This window comes from Stegostoma tigrinum, chromosome 12 (genome assembly GCF_030684315.1).
Source record: "Stegostoma tigrinum isolate sSteTig4 chromosome 12, sSteTig4.hap1, whole genome shotgun sequence".
NCBI lineage: Eukaryota > Metazoa > Chordata > Chondrichthyes > Orectolobiformes > Stegostomatidae > Stegostoma > Stegostoma tigrinum.
The window spans coordinates 38,010,372-38,034,047 of NC_081365.1; the positions used below are offsets into that span (position 1 = coordinate 38,010,372).

Consider the following 23,676-nt stretch of genomic DNA (forward strand, 5'->3'; position numbering starts at 1 on the left):
GGCTAACTGCTGGACGCTCTCTGGGCTGAGGAAGCCGTCTGTGCTGCCTTCCGGGTGGCATCCCCCCGTCGGGGGTACGGAGGCAGGAGGGTCCGGCTCTGGGTCAGGCTGGGGACGCGCTGTTTCCTCCTTCCCGCCTGGAAATTCCGGGAGCCCTCCAGTGCCCCAGCGGCACTTGACTGGGTGTCGGAGCGAGCCTCAGGACGCCTCCCGTCACCTGGAAGCGTGGAGCTGCTTTCCTTCTCCCTCGAGATCTTTAACTTCTGCTTCAGGCGGGCCCTCTCCAAATCCCCCTCGTCAGAGGAGCTCTTATAGCCCCCCTGTAGCTGCCTCTTCCCGCCTGATTGTTGCGGTTCCTGGGCCCGTCGATGCACCTTCCTCCTCGCTTTCCGGACCGTCGTCCACTTCCCTGGGTTGCCTATCGCTGCCTCCATCGACTCCGGGTTGTCGGAGCCGGGGGTGGGGGGGGTGGAGGTGGGAGTGCAGCGGAGCCTGCAGGGGTGCTTTGCTGGCCTCGGGCCCATCCTGAGGGGCTGGGCTCTCCTGCACGGCCTGGCCCTCCTGCACATTAGTGGGGTCCTTGCTGGGCCGGGTGCCTTCATCTGCTCCTGGGTGTGCTGGCCCCGCATTGCCCCCGCCGGCGACCTGGGCGTAGGTGGTACCCCGCCGCGGGCATGCCCTACAGAGGTGGCCCGCTTCCCCGCAAAGGTTGCAGCTTTTTTCTTGTGGCCATTCCTTTGCAAGGTGTCCCTCCTCCCTGCAGTTCCTGCAGATGGTGGCTTTGCAGTCGGCCGCCACGTGACCCGACCTACCACAGGCATGGCAGACTTTGGGTTGCCCTGCGTAGGTCAGGTAGTCCTTGCTCCCGCCGATCGCGAAGCTGGACGGTGGGTGTACGACGTTCCCGTCCGCGCCCATCCTCAGCGTCACCTTCACCTGCCTCTTACTGGTCCAGATGCCAAAGGGGTCCATGATGTCAGTTAGGTCCCCTTCCACCTTCACGTACCTTCCAAGGAAGGTCAGGACATCAACTGCTGGCACATGCGGGTTGTACATGTGTACAGTCACCATACGGCTCCTCTGTGCTGGCATCACAAACAGTGGGACAGCGGTCAATACAGAGAGGGGGCCCTCACCTCCTTTCTCCTTGAAAACCTCCAGGAAGCACTCGCAAAGCTTGGCACTCCTGAAGGTCACATCGTAAAAACCTCCTCCGGGGAAATCCTGCAGGCAGTAAATGTCTGCAGCAGCGAACCCGCAACAGTCCAACAGGACCCTCTTCACGAAGAAGGTGCGCTCCACAGGTGCACCTTCATCCACCTTCTTTACGGAAACACGGATGGTGTTCCGGACCCCCTGACCTGGGGCACGAGCACTTGCCGCAGCCAGCGTTGCAGGTTGGCTGTTCCCCTGAACCAGCGTTTGGCCGAAGCCAGCATTAAGATCCACTGGTCGCAAGGGTGCACAGCCAACCCGACATCTTCCTTTCACCTCCAACACAGCACTCTCCTCCTCTCGGTCCACAAGAGAGTGGGTCTTTATTTTGTTCCGGATGTAAGCTGGTTCACTGAGCTGGAAGGTTTGTTCCCAGATGTTTTGTCACCATTCCAGGTAACATCATCAGTGAGCCTCCAACAAAGCACTAGTGTCATGTCCCGCTTTCTATTTATCTGTTTAGGTTTCCTTGGGTTGGTGATGTCATTTCCTGTGTTGGTGATGTCATTCGTGTGTTGATGTCATTTTCTGTTCTTTTTCTCAGAGGATGGTAGATTGGCTCCAAATCAATGTGTTTGTTGATGGAGTTCCAATGTTTCTACAATAATAGTGGTTACCCTCCATCTTGTATAACAGTATCAAGGACTACAATCCAGGTGGTGGAAAGTATTTCCTTTGCAAAAGAAAAGCATTGCATTTATAATGAGCCTTTCATGATTTCAGGATGTCCTAAAGTGCTTCAAAATCAGTTAAGTAAATTACAGTCTCCAGCCAGATTGTGCACAGCAATCTCCCAAAAACTGTGATAATGACCAGAAAACTTTTTAAAATGATGTTCATTGAGGGATCAATGTTGGTGAGGACACCACGGAAAGCTCTCCAATTTTTTTTGCAAAATTGTTCCATTTGCATGTGAGTGCAGACATGGCCCGATTTTAATCCTCCCTTCCACAGGAGAATGAACCTATCATGGCATAGACACCTTATAGTCACACACTAAACTATCATGGTGCCCAAGATGACATGATTCAGATGTGCTTCAGTTAGTCTGAGGCAGTGCAGCTACCTATCTCACAATTATGTGCCCACTGGCCCCATCCTTTCCTCTTCATGCAGTTCAGCCGTTGTAAACTAGCACTAATTTCTCAAAATTCTCTAGATTCCAGGAAGATTCCATCAGACTGCAAGAATAGCAAACATTGCATTCCTCTTTCTGTAGGGAAGAAAGCAGAAAACTGAAAACCAGAGGCAAGCTTGACACCTGCCATCAGGAAGAAGTTAGATTTGATAATTAAGGAGTTTATAGTTGAACTTTTAGAAAAAATTCAAAGGTAATCAGGAAGAGCCAGTATGGTTATGATGAAAAGGAAATCATGTTTGACCAATTTACTGGAGTACTCCAAAAGAAGAACAGAAGCTATGTATAAAAGGGAAGGTGTAGGTATTCTGTATTTGGATTTCCAGAAGGCCTTTGGCAAGGTGCCACATATAAGGTTTTAACATCTTGATTTTATGCAGTTACATACGAACATGGGTAGAAGATTGGTTGGCTGTCAGAAAACACTATACGTACAATTGGGATTTTCAGATTGGCAAGATGTGACAAGAAGACTCCTGCAAGCATCTATGCTGCAACTTTAACATTTTATACTTCATGTCAATTGGCAAGTATCAGGCAATGACAAGCTCCAACAAAACAGAATCTAACCATCGCTTGTTGATACACAATGGCATTATCATCACTGAATCCTTCACTGTTAACATGCTTGAGGTTACTACTGACCAGAAACTGAACTGGTTTAGCCATATAAATACAAGAGCAGGCCAGAGGCCAGAAATTCTGCAGCAAGTAACTACCTCCTGACTCCCCAAAGCTTGTCTGCTAACTCAAGGCACAAGTCAGCAGTCTGATGGAATACTCCCCATTTGCTTAAATCTATGCAGCTCCAGCAAAATTCAAGAAGATTGACACCATCAGGAAAAAAGCAGCCCACTTGATTGGCACCACATCCATTAATTTTCATTCCCTCAACCAAAAGCACATCAGTATCAGAGGTGTGTATCAACTACATGATGCATTATAGAAATTCACCAAGGTTCCTTTGTCAGCATGCTCCAAACCCATGGCCAGTTCCTTAGAAGGACAAGGACATCAGATACATTAGAATACCACTGCCTACAAGACATCATTTTCTGAAGGACAGCTAGGGACATGCAGTAACTGCTGGCTTAGCCACAGATTGCCCAAATCCCATGAATGAAGAGAAAAAAACTTGGATAAGTGTAGTGAAAGCATGGTAGCCAAATTTGCAGATTGCGCAAAGATACTTAGGATAGCATGTTGTGAAGAGGACATAAGAGGAATGCAGATGGATATAAGATAACAAAGTGTGGGGCTGGATGAACACAGCAGGCCAAGCAGCATCTTAGGAGCACAAAAGCTGACGTTTCAGACCTAGACCCTTCATCAGAAAAGGGGGATGGGGAGAGGATTCTGAAATAAATAGGGAGAGAGAGGGTGGCGGACTGAAGATGGATAGAGGAGAAGATAGGTGGAGAGGAGGGTATGGGTGGGGAGGTAGGGAGGGGATAGGTCAGTCCAGGGAGGATGGACAGGTCAACGGGGTGGGATGAGGTTAGTAGGTAGGAATTGGAGGTGCGGCTTGAAGTGGGAGGAGGGGATAGGTGAGAGAAGAACAGGTTAGGGAGGCGGGAACGAGCTGGGCTGGTTTTGTGATGCAATGGGAGGGAGGGGAGATTTTGAAGCTTGTGAAGTCCATATTGATACTATTGGGCTGCAGGGTTCCCAAGCGGATTATGAGTTGCTGTCCCTGCAACCTACGGGTGGCATCATTGTGGCACTGCAGGAGGCCCAGGATGGACACGTCGTCTGAGGAATGGGAGGGGGAGTTGAAATGGTTCGCGACTGGGAGGTGCAGTTGTTCACTGCGAACCGAGCGTAGGTGTTCTGCAAAGCAGTCCCCAAGCCTCCGCTTGGTTTCCCCAATGTAGAGGAAGCCACACCGAGTACAGCGGATGCAGTATACAACATTGGCGGATGTGCAAGTGAACATCTGCTTGATGTAGCAAGTCATCTTGGTTGCAGGGGAAAGTTCCTGCATCCGCAGGAAGTGCTACACTTGCCCCCACACCACCTCCCTCACCCCACTCCCAGGCCCCAAGATGACACTCCACATCAAGCAGATGTTCACCTGCACATCTGCCAATGTGGTATACTGCATCCGCTGTACACGGTGTGGCTTCCTCTACATTGGGGAAACCAAGCGGAGGCTTGGGGACTGCTTTGCAGAACACCCACGCTCGGTTCACAATAAACAACTGCACCTCCCAGTCGCGAACCATTTCAACTCCCCCTCCCATTCCTTAGATGACATGTCCATTATGGGCCTCCTGCAGTGCCATAACGATGCCACCCGTAGGTTGCAGGAACAGTAACTCATATTCCGCTTGGGAACCCTGCAGCCCAATGGTATCAATGTGGATTTCACCAGCTTCAAAAACTCCCCTCCCCGCCACTGCATCCCAAACCCAGCCCAGCTCCTTCCCGCCTGCCTAACCTGTTCTTCCTCTCACCTATCCCCTCCTCCCACCTCAAGCCGCACCTCCAATTCCTACCTACTATCCTCATCCCACCCCCTTGGCCTGTCCATCCTCCCCGGTCTGACCTATCCCCTCCCCACCTCCCCACCTCCCCACCCATACTCTCCTCTCCACCTATCTTCTCATCTATCCATCTTCAGTCCGCCACCCCCTCTCTCCCTATTTATTTCAGAATCCTCTCCCCACCCCCCTTTTCTGATGAAGGGTCTAGGCCTGAAACATCAGCTTTTGTGCTCCAAAGATGCTGCTTGGCCTGCTGTGTTCATCCAGCTCCACACTTTGTTATCTTGGATTCTCCAGCATCTGCAGTTCCCATTATTGCTGCAGATGGATATAGATAGGTTGAGTAAATGGACAAAAATCTAAGATATGGACATAGAATCCATAGTGTGGAACTGGTCATTCAACCTATCAAGTCCATACTGACCCTCCAAAGAGCATCCCACCTAGACCTAGCTCCCCTACACTATCCCTGTAATCCTGCATTTCTCACGGCTAATGCACTTAGTAACATCTACAAGAGATTTTAAGGAGTTTGGCAGAATTGTAGATTTTGATGTAAGAAGCTTTTAGCTGGCTAATTCACCTAGTCTGAACATCTTTGGACTGTGGCAGGAAACCCAAGAAGGCACATGGAGAATGTGCAGATTCCACACAGACAGTTGCCTGAGGATGGAATTGAACCCAGGTCCCTGAGGTAGTGAGACTGCAGTGCTACTCACTAGGCCATCATGCCACCCATGTAGTAAAACATAAAATTACACTTTTTGCAGGAAGAATACAATGTGCAGTTCTTGCCTATTTATTGAAGAATGATATGAATGGTTTACAGGCACTCAAATGATATCTACTAGATTGATACTTGGAATGAGTGTCATATGGTTGGATGGACCGGGCATATTTATATGGGAGTTTAGAAGAATGAGAGGATCACTGTGTGGCGCAGGTGCGACTTTAAGATGAGAATAAGTGACAATGTGTAAATGCCCAGATGGACATTGCCCCTACAGAAAGGATGACTGCATCTGCAAAGTGTGTTGGGGTGGGGGCAATGGCCAAGTGGTATTATCTTTGGACTGTTAATCCAGAGACCCCTAATGTTCTGGGTACTCAGGTTTGAATGCTGCCACAGCAGATGGTGGAATTTGAATTCAATAAAAAATATCTGGAATTAAGAATCTACTCAACTCTGAATCCATTGTCGATTGTTGGGAAAAACCCATCTGGTTAACACACGTAAACCCATCTGGTTAACAAACATTCTTGAGGGAAGGAAACTGCCATACTTACCAGATCTGGCCTGCATGTGAGTCCAGACCCATAAAAATGAGGTTGACTCTGAACTGCCCTCTGGGCAATTAGGGATGGGCAATAGATGCTGCTTGGTCAGCAACACTGTCATCCCATTAATAAGTAAATGGAATGATATCCAGAAGGCTTGATAAAGCAGAGTGAAGAGTTTCTATTTGAATGACCAATGCTACTGATTGTTTCTCCCCAAGGAAATCATTAAACATCTTGCAGCACTGTATCCAGGAGAATGACAACATACCTCTCCACTGACCTCCGCTGTTAATTCCACACATGTAGGCTTGTTTTCAGTGGCTGCCTTCTTCCTCATATTTAGAGGAACAACATCACCCTGTGTGCCCACCTATAATGATGCAACATTGAAACAGCACATCCCTACCCTGCTATTCCCCTGCTGTGGAGATTTTGGCTTTGTCAACAAGCCATTCTTTAAGTCTCATTATCTCAGCAACCCTGCAATAAGTGGAGTTAAAGGAGACTGATACAGATTCTCATCGAGCCTGCCCACTCTTACTGATAATTGAGGTGAATGTTAAGTGCCATTTGATCACTGCTGACCACAATGTTTAGGTCATTATTTAGATATGGTAAATGGCATCAGCCAGACATGTGCCAATTTTCCAGTTGCAGAATCCTTTCTCATCCAAGGTTTTAGAACAAGCACCTTTTTTCAATAAGTCTTAAAGCTCTGAAAAATTCCTCAATGTGTTAGATCTACAAGAATTTGAAGTTTTATTGTTTGTTTGACCCTGCAAGATCACATTTATTACCCATTTATTAGATGCCTTCGCGATAGTTAGTTGTAGATCGACTGGAATGGTGTCAAGCCACTGGTCATGTTTTACATGGGAAGTTTCAGAATTTTGACATAGCAACAATGAAGAACTCCTACTGGTGATACCAGTCTTCATCAGGATGATGTGTGACTTGAAAAGAGACTGAGAAGTGATGGTTTCTCTATAATGTTCCAGTTTCTGATCTCGCTGTTAGCCAATACTGGGTTGCGAAGGGCTGAGACACTGTAACTATTAATTAAAACACATCTATTGACACACAACCTGAAAATAAACTGAACAAGCAAGAGCTCAGATTGTTTTGGATTTCAAACCGTTTTGAAGACAATAGCATTTTGTTGTGTTCTAAAAAGGGTTAACTTATTAATTGCTATAAAAATGTCAGAATTCTTCCTCATGACATAAACAGAACAAATTATAGAAATAAAAGCAAAATAATATGGGGGCTGGGAGCCTAAAACAAACACACAAAATGCAGGAGAAACTCAGCAGGTCTAGCAGCATCTGTTGAGAGAAAAACAGAGTTGATGTTTTGAATCCAGTGTGACTCTTGTTACAGAACTGATTCGTTAACAGAAATAGGCAAAAAAAAACCCTGCTGGAATCCAAGGTAGATAAACAGGAGGTTGGAAGAAAACAGCTGGAGCATCGAAAGGAAAGGAGCAGTCAATGTTTCAGGTATTACGCTTCTTCAGGACTCCTGAAGACCCCTGAAGAAGGGTAATACTGGAAACATAGACTGCTCCTTTCCTCCAGGAAAGTAGAAATATTTGGCTTGTGATTTCTGACTTAAAACCAATAGCTTCATAATCCATTCAGGAGCCTTGGCACTTTTCAACTGTGACTATATTTTTGTCACCGTATGGAGTACACATCATCTTTCAGTCCCTTTGTTGTCTTTTCTTCCTGCAATAATGTTTGAGATTGAAATTCCTGTTAAAATTTCCATGCACCCATTATTGTTTCAGATCTTTGTGTGACCCAGAGATGTCTTTGGTATGTTTGTCTGACTTTGAGGTGTATGCTAAAGAACATTTACCTAAAACAACCTGGGATTACTACGCTGCTGGGGCAGATGAATGCTGTACGAGAGATGACAATCTGATGGCATATAAAAGGTTTGTACCCTGTCAAATACTAAATGAGACGCAAATCAGCTGAATTGCAGAATCCCATATTGTTGAAGCATGAAAAGAAAGAAAGATCCAAATACTTTATGAGACCCAGTTATACAATAAAATCAAGATTTTCCATCCTGTTAAATATACGTTGAGTTGAATAGTTGTTTCTGAATTACCATTCGGCAAAGAACATTTAACTACAAAATACCATACCGGGCTTGTTATTTTCCTAAAACAGCATGAAATCTTAGGACGTAAACTGGGAGGTTCACATAGTAGTATTTTTACTTTATGTTGGGGCGTGGAATTTGGAAAGAAGCCAATTCAAATGTATTCAGCCTCCTGGAAGAAGCCAATTTGGGAAGACCGCACCTTAACAGGACGGGACTGTGTGAGTTCCCAGGCTATAAATCCCTACACTTATACACAGCGAAGCTCACTGAGAGCTAGTGAAAGGATAATTCTGAGACTTTTAAAGATAAAGGTGGTCAATCCAGGGACAAAATAATTGATTGCTTTTCTTCCCTAACCATTATCTTATGGAAGATCATGCAAAAGATGTTGCACTTCTTTGTTCTCATCCCTAAGCTAAGCCTCTGATCTGCAATCAGTCTGATATGACACCAGTTCTTCGGTAGATCGCATCTTATTTGAAAATTTATGATAGATACCTGTTAACTTTCTCTGTATCAGTGCATCTAACCACCACTTCTTTAAGCCTTTATTCTTGCACTATTAAGGGTAACCAAACTAGTCATCATAAGTTAGATTAGGAATTGTGTTACATTAGGAAGAGTCTATAATATACTTCTATGCAGTTTGTTTACTTACACATCATCTTCAGCCTACCCCAACTGTTACCCAGTTACTTTGTTCTCAGACAATAACTAAGACACTATTGACCAGTGAGTATACTTCTTTACTTTAATGTTCCATTGTTACCATTTACACACAGTATGCACAGTACAGGTGCATGTACAAACACATGCAAATAACTTGCACACCCAACCCGCCACCCCCGCCACCTGATCTTTTACCAGAAGACACCAGGTTACAGTCCTACAGGTTTATTTGAAACAACAAACTTTCAGAGCACAGCCCCTTCATCAGGGGAAGTGAGAGATAAGTGCTCACAGACACAGAATTTATAGGCAGAGAGATTAAGGGCAAGGAGACCAAAAGATTTTACGATAATAAAATGTGAGGCTGGATGAACACAGTAGGCCCAGCAGCGTATCAGGAGTGCTCCTGAGATGCTGCTGGGTCTACTGTGTTCATCCAGCCTCACATTTTATTATCTTGGATTCTCCAGCATCTGCAGTTCCCATTATCACTGATACAAAAGATTTTACAACTGGTGTGAGTGGAGTGGCGAATAATAAGCCTCTGCAGGTGATCAAAAGTGTCAGACAGTGTGACTAAAGTGTCAACAGCTGAATAACAAGAAAAGGAACGACCTGTTCAGAGATAGTAGGAACTGCCCATGCTGGAATCTGACATAACAAGGTGTCGAGCTGGATGAAGACAGCAGGCCAAGCAGCATCAGGAAAGCTGATGTTTCAGGTCTGGACTGTTCTTCAGCAATCATTTCTGAAGAAGGGTCCAGACCCAAAACATCAGCTTTCCTGCTCCTCTGATGCTGCCTGGCCTGCTGTGTTCATCCAGCTCTACACCTTGTTGAGGGATGATCTATAATCCGATTAAATGAGGCAGAGTAATAGTCACACAAAACTGAAAATAAGGTGGTGCTAGAGACAAACTAAACAACTGGAATAACATGATGGGTATTAGCACATATGCTACAGGCAAGGATGCCCCAAGGCATGGTATATTGGAGGGACCGTGCAGATACTATGACAATGGATGAATGGACTCTGTGCAACAATTATCAGACAGGGATGTTCCCTCCCAGTTAGGGAACACTTCCGCTGCCAAGGACATTCACTCTCCAGTCTTTGGGTAAATGTCCTCCAAGGTGGACTTCAAGATACACAACAATGCAGAATCACCGCGCAGAAACTGATAACCAACTTCTGCATCCATGACAATGGCCTCAATTGTGATCTTGGGTTCATGTGACACCACCACACTGCTCTGTATCTGTAAAATCTCCCTCACTGTCCTGTTTTGACACCATCACCTAGATAAATTATCATGATCTGTTTTTACAGCTTTGGATTACTTATTATTTTGGTTAGTCCATCTGCATGTGACTCTTATATCTATCGTCTTATTTCAGTCATTTAGTTTGTTTCCAGCACCACCATTTTTTTTTGTAATTATCTCTCTGCCTCATTTAATCAGATTGTAAGTCATCCCTTTTCTTGTTACTGTGCTGCTGACACTTTACTCATGCTGTATAACACTTAATCACTGCAGGAACTTATTATTTCACTGACTCCAGTTGTATGATCTTTTGATCTCTCTGCCCTTGAGCTCTCTGCCTATAAATTCTATGTCTGTGCACTCTTCTCTCTCATTTCACCTGGCAAAGAGGCTGCACTCCAAAAGCTTGTGATGTCAAATCAATCTGTTGGACCATAACCTGATGATTTCTGACTTTGTCCGCCCCAGTCCAATACCAGTACCTCCACATCTTGATCCTTTACCATTCATCTTATTTAGAATGGGACTTAAAAGCTGAGGAATTATATCTTGTCACTGGCTGTGTAGCTATGAACACTAATATCGTAGCACTGGCCATGTTCCATGACAGCACTGAGGTTAACTATTTCTGCAGCAGGTCCAGTTCACCCATTACCCTGCAGTAGCTGATATACTTTGGGTCCCATTCAAGCAACACATCAATTTTCAAATTCCAATCTTCAGTTTTAAGCCCCTGTCTGGCCTCTCGCCTCCCATCAGTGTGGTCTCCCCAGCCATACAACTCTTCAGAGTAACATTGTTCATCTCTTTCTTGTCTCTAATTTAAATGCTCCATTAAAGCCTAACGGCCTTACCATTAGCTGCTGGGTTCTAAACTCAACAGTTCCTCCCACAGAGCTCTTTGCTCCACTAGTTCTCTGTTTCCAAAACCTACCCCTTTGATCACCTTGATCAACATCACCATTGGTGGCTCAGTGTCCAGTTTGACTTCATAGTTCTCCTGTGAAGAGTCTTGAGGCTTCATTACTTTAAAATGCTACATAAATATTAAGTGGCTGTTCCTCTCTCTTTCTTCTTTAAACTGTACATTCATCATATTATTGTAAACATAAATGAAGTACATCTCTATTGCCTGTGCAAAAGCAAGATTAGAAGATCAGACAGAGACCTGTAATGCAGTCTGATTTTAAACGGAACAGGAATTATGTTGGATCTGTTGTGAGTTTTCAACCTTCCTCTCATTTTTCCTGCCTGCCTTCTACCTTGACAGTGCCTCACACACAGCTAGTATAGGCTAAACACAGCTCTGGAACACAGTAAGAAGGTAGATATTATATGACATAGATTACGTAGCGTTTAATGTAATTTGAGATTTTCTGCTAACTTTGCAGAATCCGCCTGCGTCCACGAATGCTAAGGGATGTCTCCGTAACAGATACAAGGGTAACCATCCAGGGAATGGAGATCAATTTTCCCATAGGAATCGCACCTACTGCTTTCCACTGCATGGCATGGCATGATGGGGAGATGAGTACAGCCCGTGGTACTTCATAAGAGACATTTTCTTTTCAAGATGTAACTGTGTTCATATGGTTGCAGTAACGTACATAAAGAAATTTTATCAAAGCCTTATGATCAAATGCAATCGATGTGAGTTTTGAACATAAGTCCTTGTAAATGACTTTAAAGTATTAATGAGCAAATACATAACCAAGATCAAAATATTTCCAACGTTTGTGGCTTTCAGAGCAGGAAATTTTATAAACAACTTTTTAGCAGCCATTTTTCAGTGATGTTATTTTAATGTTTAAGCTTAAGAGGTGTGAAGACAGGAGTAAATGTAGGAATAATGCAATCACCAGTGTTATTAATGTTATTAATAGCACCACTACTATTATAACTACTTTCTAGCGATAGCAAGAACTGAAGATGTTGGAGTCAGAGTCAACACAGTATGGAGCTGGAGGAACTCAGCAGGTCAGGCAGCATCAGGGGAGCAGGAAAGTTGACATTTCAGGTTGGGATCCTTCATGGGAACTGGGAAGGGGTAAGGGAGCTTGGAAATAAATAGAGAGGAGGAGTGGGGCTGGGGGAAGGTAGGTGGAATGGTGATAAGTGGATGCAGGCAGGGAATAGTGAGGATTGGTCAGTGGGAAGGATGGGGCGGATTGGTGGGGAGGAAGATGGGCAGGTTGTGTCAGGTCAAGGAGGCGAGGATGAGAGGGAGGATTGAATGTTGGATAAGGCCAGGGATGCAAAGATTTTAAAACTGGTGAATTCTATGTTCAGACCATCGGGCTGTGGGCTCCTGAGGTAGAATATGAGGGATTAATCTTCTACTTTGCATGTGGTGTCATTGTGGCACTGGTGGAGGCCCATCGTCGACATGTCACCCAGGGAATGGGAGTGAGAGGGGGAGTTAAAGTGATTAGTGACCGGAAAGTGTTGTTGATTATAGTGTACAGAGTGCAGATGCTCTGCCTATCTGTTGTTGAGTCTGTGCTTGGTCTCACCAATATTGAGGAGGCCACATCAGGAGCAATGGATCCAGTAGACCAGGCTAGAGGATGTACAGGGGTAAATGCCTGTTGGATTTGGAAAGTTTGTTTTGGGCCTTAGATCGAGGTGAGAGGGGGTGTGGAAGCAAGTTCCTGCAGTGCAGGGAAAGGTGCCGGGTGTTGTGGGGTTAGTAGGGAGTGTGGAGCAGAAGAGGGAGAGGTCCCTACAAAAGGCAGATAGAGGTGTAAGGGAAATATCTGTTTGGTTCTGGGGTCGGGTTATAGGTTGCCGAAGTGGCAGAAGATCATATGCTGGATGTGGAGGTTGATGGGGTGGTTTGTGAGGACCAGAGGGATTCTGTCTTTACTTTTGTTGGGGGAAGGGGAATTTGAGGGCAGAAGTGCAGGAAATGTAAGAGATGCGGTTCAGAGCATTTTTGGTCACTGGAGGGGAAATTATGCAGTCTTGAAATAAGAGGACATCTGAGATGTGTGGGAATGGAATGCTCCAACTTGGGAGCAGATGCGGCAGAGACGGATGAATTGGGAGTAAGGGGTGGCATTCTTGCAGGAGGGTGATGGAGAGGAGGTAAAGTCTACGTTGCTGTGGGATCAGTGGGTTTGAAATAGATGTTGGTGCTGAGATGAACAAAGAGAACAAAGAACAAAGAAAATTACAGCACAGGAACAGGCCCTTCGGCCCTCCAAGCCTGTGCCGATCAAGATCCTCTGTCTAACCTGTCATCTATTTTCTAAGGGTCTGTGTCTATTTGCTCCCTGCCCATCCATGTACCTGTCCAAATATACCTTAAAAGACGCTAACGTGTCTGGGTCTACCACCTCCGCTGGCAATGCATTCCAGATACCCACCACCCTCTGTGTAAAGAACTTTCCACACATATCTCCCCTAAACTTTCCTCCTCCTGGTTACCAGAAATGAGACGGAGAGGTCCAGGAAGGAGATTGAGGTATTGGAGATGGTCCAGGTGTATTTGAGGTTGGGGGAAAATTGTTAGTAAAGTTGATGAACTGTTCAAGCCCCTCATGGGATCACAAGGTGGCACCGATACAGTCATCAGTGTAGCGAAGGAAAAGGTGAGGGATGGTGCTGGTGTAACAGTGAAAAAAGGACTGTTCCAAATATCCTACTTTCTATCTGTTTCAATGAAGGATAATATTAGACCAGTTCAAATGTCTTGTACGTTATGCTGTGATGTAAGTAAAATCATCACTTCCTGTATGTTTTGTGCTGTGACAACAATATGAAGTAGAAATATGTGAATATTCAGCATAGTTAACCCTGATGCAGTCATGTGGCACAACTGTTCGGACAAAATGGCTAAATTAATCTTCAATTAAAAAGAATTTTGAAACTTCAAGGTTGGAAAAATGTTACATTTTTCCCCTTGAGCTAAAAATGAATCTGACCATCATCAGCAGAACCCTACAGTGAGGAAAACACTTGCCATGGAGTAGAGTCAACTTAGTGTTGGAGTCTTTTACCTTCAGGAGGTCGTTGCATTGCAAGTTACCAAATGGTTATGGGTGACCGGAAACTGCTGGCCTTAGCATCTACAATGCACCTACTGGAAACATTTACAGGTTAACAATCATCTTGGTTGCTTGGGTTATGAATTTGCCCTTTGGAGCCATCAAATCCCAGTGCAGGACTCAAACTTGGAGCTGCTGGCTCACAGGCAGAGATGCTATCCACAAGGTAACATCTCGTCCCTCTGAGCCAGAAGCTCCTAAACTGAATCTAGATACAAGAATTTAAAAGCCAGTACTCTAATGAAACTCCTTCAAAGTCACAGAACATGAAAATCTTACAGACTACAAGTTCAGCAATTGACAATGTGGATTTTGATCAGTATTTATGTGTTGTCTTGTAGCTGCTGAAGCCATGAACACATGTTACATTGCAAGCACATACTCCACCTGTTCTGTGGAAGAGATTTCAGCAGCAGCACCTAATGGATTTCGATGGTTTCAGCTTTATGTCTATCGCAACCGTAAGCTCTCAGAGCAGCTAGTACATCGCGTGGAAGCACATGGGTACAGGGCCATCGTTCTGACTGTGGATGTCCCTTATACTGGCAAACGGAGAAATGATATCAGAAACAACTTTAAGCTACCACCTCACCTCAAAGTCAAAAACTTTGATGGCATTCTTGAGGTACGGCCATTTCCCATTTTAAAGATGCACAATGAAGCTAAGTGATTCCAGCCAGCTCATGCCAATTGGCTTCAGTGCTGCTGGGTATGGAGTGGCAAGATGACTGGGTTCACACCTCATAGCTACTGTCAGGCAAGGTCAAATATGTAGATTTTGTTGAAGGCAAGACCAGGGCTGGTTGAGATGGCTGATACTGTTCGAACTCGCACTTAAGCATGATATGAATCATATGAACCATGTGTTAATAAAAGAGTAAGTACTTCCAGGAGAGAAGCTACAAATTATGAATAAACCTGGTAATAGAAGTGAAAAAAAGTTCTTTCTGTGTTCCACTGCTGTATTGTTTTCACATTTTCTCCTCCTTGCTCCAAATTACATATATTGAAATACTTCAAAATCACAGGTTAAAATTACATGACATCCACTTTTTAGGTGAGAAACAGCTGCTGAGAATTACAAAAGCACTCTATCAGTCTGTACTAGATAGGGATTGGCTAGCCTCCATGTGTTTTCTTATATCTAGAGGTGCTCTTACGCACAACTGAATGGCTTCCCAACCATGAAATCACAGTGATTTATTTTTTCCTCAACAGCTGACCACCACCAGTAAAGCACCAGTGCAGCCAATTAGATATTTACATGCAAAGCTCATTACCAGCAATGCAAATCATCAAAAGTGAGGGGGGAGGTTGGGGGAGTGGTATGGTGTAAATCAAAACGGAGCTGCTCTGTATATAGATTCAGGACGTCACATGAAACAGCTTTTAGGTCCCTAATTTGCACACACAACAGCTCCAACACATGTTACAGGCTCCATACCAAATGGATTACGGCTGACTCCAACACGTTCCTTTTTCTGCTACTGTCAGTTTTCTCTGGCACTTAGCAATCAAACCAGCCTACTTCTAACAATACAAAAATTTAAATCTAACATTTTATGCTTTGCTCAAAGTGGAGTCACGTGCACTCTGGGCTGTTGTCAGCCTGCACCAATTCTCGGTCCAATGGTCTTTATCCCTCTTCACCAAAAACACTTAAGCAGAAAGCTGCTCTGGATTGCAGCTGGTTCTCATAGATTATTATAATCTATGGCTATATTGGCAGTGTCCTCTTGGCAGACTGTTTTGGCATTTACATCATTCATTTCAAACCATGAACCAGTTTCTAGACCCACGGTGCTGTGTCCATTTCTCATATTTATAGGCACAAAGCATTGAGTGAACAACAAGCAGACACCAATTGCTCTTTAGTAACATATGTCATTGTTATCGTGCGAATAGATGGTTCACAGTGTTGATTCCGGAGTTGAGAGTGTTGGCCTATGAGGAGAAGTTGAGTAGACTGGGACTAAGCTCATTGGAATGTAGAAAAATGAGAGGAGCTCTTATAGAAACGTATAAAATTCTGAAGGGCATAGATATGGTAAATAGATATGGAGGGCTTATCTTATGAAGAGAGGTTGACTGAGCTCGGTCTCTTTTCATTGGAGAAAAGGAGGAGGAGAGGGGACCTAATTGAGGTATACAAGATAATGAGAGGCATAGATAGAGTTGATAGCCAGAGACTATTTCCCAGGGCAGAAATGGCTAGCACGAGGGGTCATAGTTTTAAGCTGTTTGGAGGAAAGTATAGAGGGGATGTCAGAGGCAGGTTCTTTACGCAGAGAGTTGTGGGAGCATGGAATGCGTTGCCAGCAGCAGTTGTGGAAGCAAGGTCATTGGGGTCATTTAAGAGACTGCTGGACATGTATATGGTCACAGAAATTTGAGGGTGCATACATGAGGATCAATGGTCGGCACAACATTGTGGGCTGAAGGGCCTGTTCTGTGCTGTACTGTTCTATGTTCTATGTTCTAAAAGCAGGGAGCTTGTTTCCACTGGTGGGTGAAACAAGAACTATGTTGCACTACCTCAACATAAGGAGCTGCAGATTTAGGACTCCGTTGAGGAGAAATTTCTTCACCCAAAGGACTGTGATTCTGTGGAGTTCCCTATCCAGTTAAGAAGTAGCTATCTCATTGAATGTTTTTGCAGCAAAGATGGACAAATTTTTGAAGAGTAAAGAATTAAGGGTTATAGTGAGTAGATGGACACGTAAAGCTGAGTCCATGAACAGATCAGCCATGATCTTATTGCAAGACGGAGCAGGTTCGGGAGGCCAGATGGGCTACTACTGCTTCTATTTCTTATGTTCTTATGTTCTAAGTGTTCATACTAAGTCATAAAAATTATTAAACAATTATTTCTATTCTGATTTAAGACCAGATTAGACAAAAATCTTACTTCCAACCAATAATCTTAAACTCAATTATTTGCATACGTATAAACGATTTGGTTTTTTGTCACGTAACTGATATTGAAATATTATTGTTAAATCAAGTTTAGAAACCATTGATACACACCTCGGTCATCAATCCCAACTGAGATAAAATTGAGCCAAAAGGATTGAAAGTGCCTGGATGAATTATGCTGTTCTTATTACCCTCAAGTTTTGCTTCTCGCTGATTCTCACTACAGCGATGTAACTATTCTTTTACACAAACAGGATCATAGTGAAGCAGAACTATATGGAGTACCAGCCAATTCTCTGGATCCGTCAATCTGTTGGAAAGATATCTGCTGGCTTCAGTCGTTAACTCGTCTGCCTATAATTATTAAGGGCATTCTAACCAAGGAAGACGCAGAACTGGCAGTGGAACATGGTGTCCAAGGTATCATAGTGTCAAACCATGGAGGCAGGCAGCTTGATGGAGGCCCAGCTACGGTCAGTCCACTTATCTCTCTCACAAACACTTTATCCTACCTTTTTTCTTTTATCAATGACTAAAATTTCACCTTGACACAGGGTTACAGTGATTACATAGACAAACATAACTGCCAATTTGCATAGAAGTCCCTGCAAACAGCAAATACCATAAATGACTTGTTATTCTGCCACTAGTAGTGTTAGTTGAAGCAGTAAGTTTGGCCAAGATACAAATATAATTCACTACTCTTCTTCAAATAATATCATTTTTCATCAGACCATATGTTAATTTCATATTTTATGTAAAGAATATTGAGTAAAGATATCTCCAAAACTTTGTCAGTAACAAACTGATGTGTCAGGCTATATTTAGTAAGATGATTGTGGTAGTTGGTAGTCAGATTTCTTAGCCAAGAAATCACTGTATACATTCCTTAGAGTTGCACCTTGGGCCTAACCACCTTAATCTACTTCATCAATGACCTTCAGCACATCACAGGTCAGAAGTGAGGCCTCTTGCTGATGATTACACAGTATCAGTACCATTCACTGCAAAATAATCCATGCCTAACATGCAAAAAGAACCTGGACAATATTCAGGCTTGTGTTGATGAATGGCAAATATCATTTCTATCATGTAGGTGCCAGAAAATGCCTACTTACAATGAAAGGTTCTAAAATTTCATCTATGAAATCCAAAAGCATTATCATCACTGCATCCCTAAGAATCAATGTGCTGAGATTTACTGTTGACCACAAACTTAAGTAGACCAGGGACATAACCACTGTTACAACAAGAAAAGATTGCAGAAATGTAACTCAACTCCTGATTCCCTAAACCAAGTCCAGCATCTAATCTACACTCGATGGAATATTTTCCATGTTCCTGAATTAATGCATTTGCAGCAACGCTGAAGAAACTTGTGGCCATCCATCACAAAGCACATCATTTGATTGGCATCCCAAAAAACTCTTTAAACAGTCAGCCCTTCCATCACTGGCACATAGTAGCTTCAGTGAGTACCATCTACAAGATACACTGCAGCAACATACAGAGGCTTCATTGATTGCATCTTCCAAATCCACAACCTCTGCCACTTAGGTAGATACATGGGAAGACCAGCATTTGCAACTTGTCCTCCAAGTCATCCAACATTCTGACTTGGAGCTATACCATCGGTTTTTTTGCTGCTGTTGAGTCAAAATCCTAGAAATCCTTCATTGAAAGTACAGTAGAAATTTCTATGCCATGTTGATTACAACAGTTCAAGAAGACAGCTCACTTATCCCTTCATCCCATGAATGAATAATTAAAAAGAAATAGAATTTCCTCAAATGATGCTGTGCACTGAACTCCTTGTTACAGTGATGCACTGCAAGGAATTCCTTAAGGTAAAATTGGCAATCAGTGGGAAATTTTTTAACCAAGATTTCCGAGGCCAAACATTGAAGATTTGTAATCCTTTCAAAAAAGACTGAATTTTTCAGGATCAAGTTATAACTATATTCGCGGAGGAGATAATGGAAGTATTCGAAACAACAAGAGATTTCACGTCATCATAATTAATTATCAGCAAATTTCTCTGTTAGGATCTCATCGTTATTGTTCTTCTAAATGACAATGAAAGGCAGAGAATAAAACGTGTTTAACATTTGCAGATAGATGCCCTATCAGAAATTGTGGATACAGTCCAAGGAAGAATTGAGGTTTATTTGGATGGCGGAATCCGTACAGGAAGTGATGTGCTCAAGGCTTTAGCTATTGGAGCCAAGTGTGTATTCATTGGTCGGCCTGTGGTTTGGGGTCTTGTCTACAAGGTAAATAATTGATGCTGTAGCCAATCTTCAACTTCTGTTTCCATTGCTCCTTGCCAGAGAGAAATGTTGGTAGTCTCTCGGAAGTAAAATGGATTTTAGCAATGATGAATTAATAGGCTGGAGGAGCATTATCCATTTCCTTAACCAAAACCCCATATAAAGATCTAATTAAACTTATGGTTCAGTTATAAAAGAATAAATAGCATTACAAAATCCAACAGCATCATATTTTTAATGAATACCCTATTCAATGACAGAAACTTGAATTTTAAAAAAAACTGCTTGTTTAAATTAAATTGAATAATGTTTAGCAACATGATGAAGGCAGTGACAATGAGATAAGAATGAAATTTAATGCTGATTCTTCAAGGATTTTTATAAGATTGTAAAACAAATGACTAGCAATATGCATTCTGCCCATCAATTCTGCTCTGCCTTTCAATGAGATCAAAAGTAAATTAAGAATAGTTAAGAATAGTATCACATTAAAGAAAAAAACATAAATTATGGCAAAGATTTGTGGTAAATTAAAGGATAGGAGTTGGGATAACAAGTTGAGGTCGTACAGGACTTTGGGGAGGCCTCTTCTGGAGAACTGGGCGACACGGTGACTCAGTGTTTAGCACTGCAGCCTCACAGCGTCAGGGACCCAATTCCAGCCTCGGGCGACTGTCTGTGTGTAGTTTACACGTTCTCCCCATGTCTGCGTGGGTTCCCTCTGGGTGCTCCAGTTTCCTCCCATAATCCAAAGATGTGCGGGCTAGATGGATCGGCCATGCTAAATTACCCGTAGTGTTCGGGGGTGTGTGTTATATGGGGATGGGTCTGGGTGAGATGCTTCAAGGGGCAGTGTGGATCTGTTGGGCCGAAGGGCCTGTTTCCACACTGTAAGTAATCTAATCTGCTGTATGCAGTTCTGGTCACCCTGCTAAAGAAAAGGTTTTATTAAACTGGAGAGGGTTCAGAAAAGATTTAACAGGATGTTGCTGGGATTGAAGGATTTCAGTAATACAGAGAGGCTGGATAGGCTAGTTATTTTTCAAAATTAGCGGGCATATTTTTAAGGTGAGAGGAGAAAGATTCAAAAAGGACATGAGAGACATTTTTTTTTACACAGAGAGTGATTCGTATGTGGAATAAAATGCAAGAGAAAGTGATGGATGCAGGTACAGATATGTTTAAAAGGAATTTGGATAAGTTTATGAAGAGAAAAGGTTTGTAGGGATATGGGCGAAATATAGGCAGGTGAGACTAGATCAGTTTGGGAACATGATTGGCATAGACTGGTTGGGCCGAAGGGTCTGTTTCCACGCTGTGTAACTCTATGAATCTATAACTGTGCCAACCTCGATAATAACAAACTGAGGTGCTGAAGTAATCTCTTGAAGCTGAAGGCATAGACTGCAGTAATGAATGAATTCTTTGTCAATCCCAGATATGCTTCAGGATTTTGGCCGGTTGTTGTGTTATATTGCAACATAAAAATTTTTGAATTCTTACATTTCTACTGAATTTATCTCGTTGCTCATTTTGACCAGCACTGGCTTTTGAAAGAGTGAGGATTACTTGGGTGACACTGATACTGCACTGTTCAACATCAGAATTTCTTTAAATAATTACCACAGGCAAATAATATAGCTTCTACACATTAATTCTTTTGTTGTACATCTAACATTGTCTACTTACACAAATGGGAGATTTAATACTCTGGAATTAAAGGATTTTGACTGAAATCAATTTGAGAATACAAATGTACTATTTTACTTTTAGGGAGAAGAGGGAGTCAAAGAAATTTTGCAGATTTTGAATGATGAATTTCGTTTATCAATGGCTTTGGCTGGTAAGTGCTTTCAGTCTTCGCTGATTGCAGCACATTATGGAACATGGCTTGAAATGCAGCTCAGGCTGAAGAATACATCAGTTTTGTTTTCTTGAATAACTGTTAAAGATAAATAGGGCATATAACCTTAGTGTGTCCAATCCTGTAAGGACTCCTGTGGCACTGTGGTATTGTCTGTAGTTGTGGGCTAGTTAGAAGGTCTGGGTTCAAGTTCAGCCTGTCCTAGAGGGTCTTTAGGGAGGGGTGGTGAATGCTAGCCGAGCCAGAGATCCCCTTGTCCCGTGAGTGTAATAAAAAACAAACCTAGAAATGTTTCACTTTCTGGGTTGAACATGACAGGAACTATACTGCCGTCTGAGTTACGGGATTCCAAAGTTTTGCCAGCCTTTGGGTGAAGAAATTCCTTTTCATCTCAGTCCAAAAAGCCTACCCCTTGTTCTGAGACTGTTTCCCTCAGTTGTAGATTCCCTGAGACAGAGGAACATCTTCATGCTATGGGTCAACAATGAATGTTTGCCACTTGTAGAACATCTTCTGTTTAAGGCTCTGTTTTCACATTAGCCAGGAATGGTTTGATATTGTAATGGTTTGTTTAAGACTCAAGCTTTCTTGCTATTATTGTATAGTATGTGAAACAACAGTTTAATTCACTTGAGTTCATTTCATGTCACCAATGTCCTGTCTCCAATGCAGGTTGCAGAAATATTTCTGAGATCAACAGGAACCTTGTTCAATTCTCCAAGCTTTAGAATGATTCCTTAAGAGAAATTAACTAGTACTACACATCTGCTGGAAGATCAATATGTCTTGAAAGAGAAGATCATTGTGGACAAATTTGGAGTAGTTGAAAAACACTGTAACCAAGGCAAATAAACAAAACAGAATGTCACGAATAACTTCTATTTCATAATATGTCTTGAAACATGATTATTGAATGAATTAATTTTCTTCCTTTTGATATGTATAAATGTTCTTTACTTGATCAGTTTTAACTGCAGCATTGACACTGCTGTTAAGCTCGCATTGATAAATGTTCTTTTGGCAAACCCTTCCACTTCTCCCTTTTTAAAAAAGTCCATGCAAATCTTTAGTCATCTCTCTAAACCTTGCCTTCTTTGGCATGGCATCCTTTTTCCTACTGGTACTTAATACGACTATTAAGTGCTTTGGGACTTTTTTTGTTGTCATGAGTGTTATACTAATGTGAGTTATTGTTTTTGCTGGAGCACAGCCACTGTGTGAAGCTTAGATACATTTTGTAAGTTACATTCTGCTCAAAGCCCAAAGCTTAATGATGGAACCAGGTGGTTTGTGGTGCATTTGGGAGTTGCTTCTCAAAGTCTTTTCAGCTTTATGACGTGAGATTGATTTCAGCCCAGCCAGGGGAGATGTAAAGTTCCTTTAGTGGAAGATTGGGTGGCAGTGTCTTTCAGAATAATATAATTTCAATGCTGGAATCCAATATTTACATTTTAATTTGATTTCTTCAGATTTTCAAAGCTTATGATTTAAAATATAAAATGGCAATTAATACACGATATTTTCAATGCCTCTTTGAAACAAGCAATGAAATAACTCTTCTGATAATCGAGACTGAGATTAATATAATCAAGAGGTTCTGACAAGATCATGAACTCAAAAGGAAAAGGTTGCATGTTTAATATAATTAATGTCTCTAACATTCACATTACATGCCGCAATGCACTCAAAACTGGAATCGTATGCGTAAACATATTGGTGAGCTTTATCAGTTGAGTTTGTAACCATAGTAGTTATCAGCACCATTATGTATTTTGCCAAATAGTTTGGACTGAGTGACAAAAAGTGTGATCAGAATGAACAAATTTACTAGGAAAAGCTATCCTGCTATTCATAATGCCATATCATATTAAACACTGTTAATACTTGCTTTTAAAACCGCAATAATATTTGAAATTAAAACTGCCCAGACAGTAATTCAAATAGATTTCCTTCTAATTATTGGAAGTTACATACACAGAACAAAAAACAAGTAAGGAACAGGAGTAATTAGAATTTATTAATATTATGATAAACTGTGTTTTGGGTTAAATATATTAGGGTATATTGAACCTGACCATGCAATTTCAGTTAAACTTGTGAGATTAAGGCACATATGCAGTGAGTGGGTGTTTTAATTTGACGTTAACTTTAGCTCAGATTGTTAGGTAAATTTTGTACACCTTCTCATCTGGCTGACTATAGTAATGTCAAAAGTAGTTCCAAGACAAATTGCATTTCTGTAGCATGGCTTAGGTAGGGAAAATGTCTCTGAGCAGTTAACTGAATAGAAGAGATGTGGTGTAGAGCTGGATGAACACAGCAAGCCAAGCAACATCTTAGGAGCCTGCTCCTCTGATGCTGCTTGGCCTGCTGTGTTCATCCAGCTCTACACCTTGTTTTCTCGAATTC

General features: G+C 42.6%; 1 protein-coding gene across 13 annotated transcripts in view; it reads left to right on the forward strand.

Annotated features, from left to right (window-relative positions):
• Positions 1–23,138, forward strand: part of hao2 (hydroxyacid oxidase 2 (long chain)) — a 49,116-nt gene extending 25,978 nt beyond the window's left edge. For all 13 annotated transcript variants that reach the window (XM_048540949.1, XM_048540947.1, XM_048540939.1 and 10 more), the window contains 7 exons: positions 7,910–8,059; positions 11,560–11,711; positions 14,559–14,842; positions 17,388–17,606; positions 19,248–19,406; positions 21,177–21,246; positions 21,940–23,138. In XM_048540949.1, coding sequence (XP_048396906.1) covers positions 7,929–8,059; positions 11,560–11,711; positions 14,559–14,842; positions 17,388–17,606; positions 19,248–19,406; positions 21,177–21,246; positions 21,940–21,995 — 1,071 coding nt within the window. In that variant the 5' untranslated portion in view covers positions 7,910–7,928 and the 3' untranslated portion in view covers positions 21,996–23,138. The remainder of the gene's footprint in view (positions 1–7,909; positions 8,060–11,559; positions 11,712–14,558; positions 14,843–17,387; positions 17,607–19,247; positions 19,407–21,176; positions 21,247–21,939) is intronic.
• The last annotated feature ends 538 nt before the right edge of the window (positions 23,139–23,676 follow it).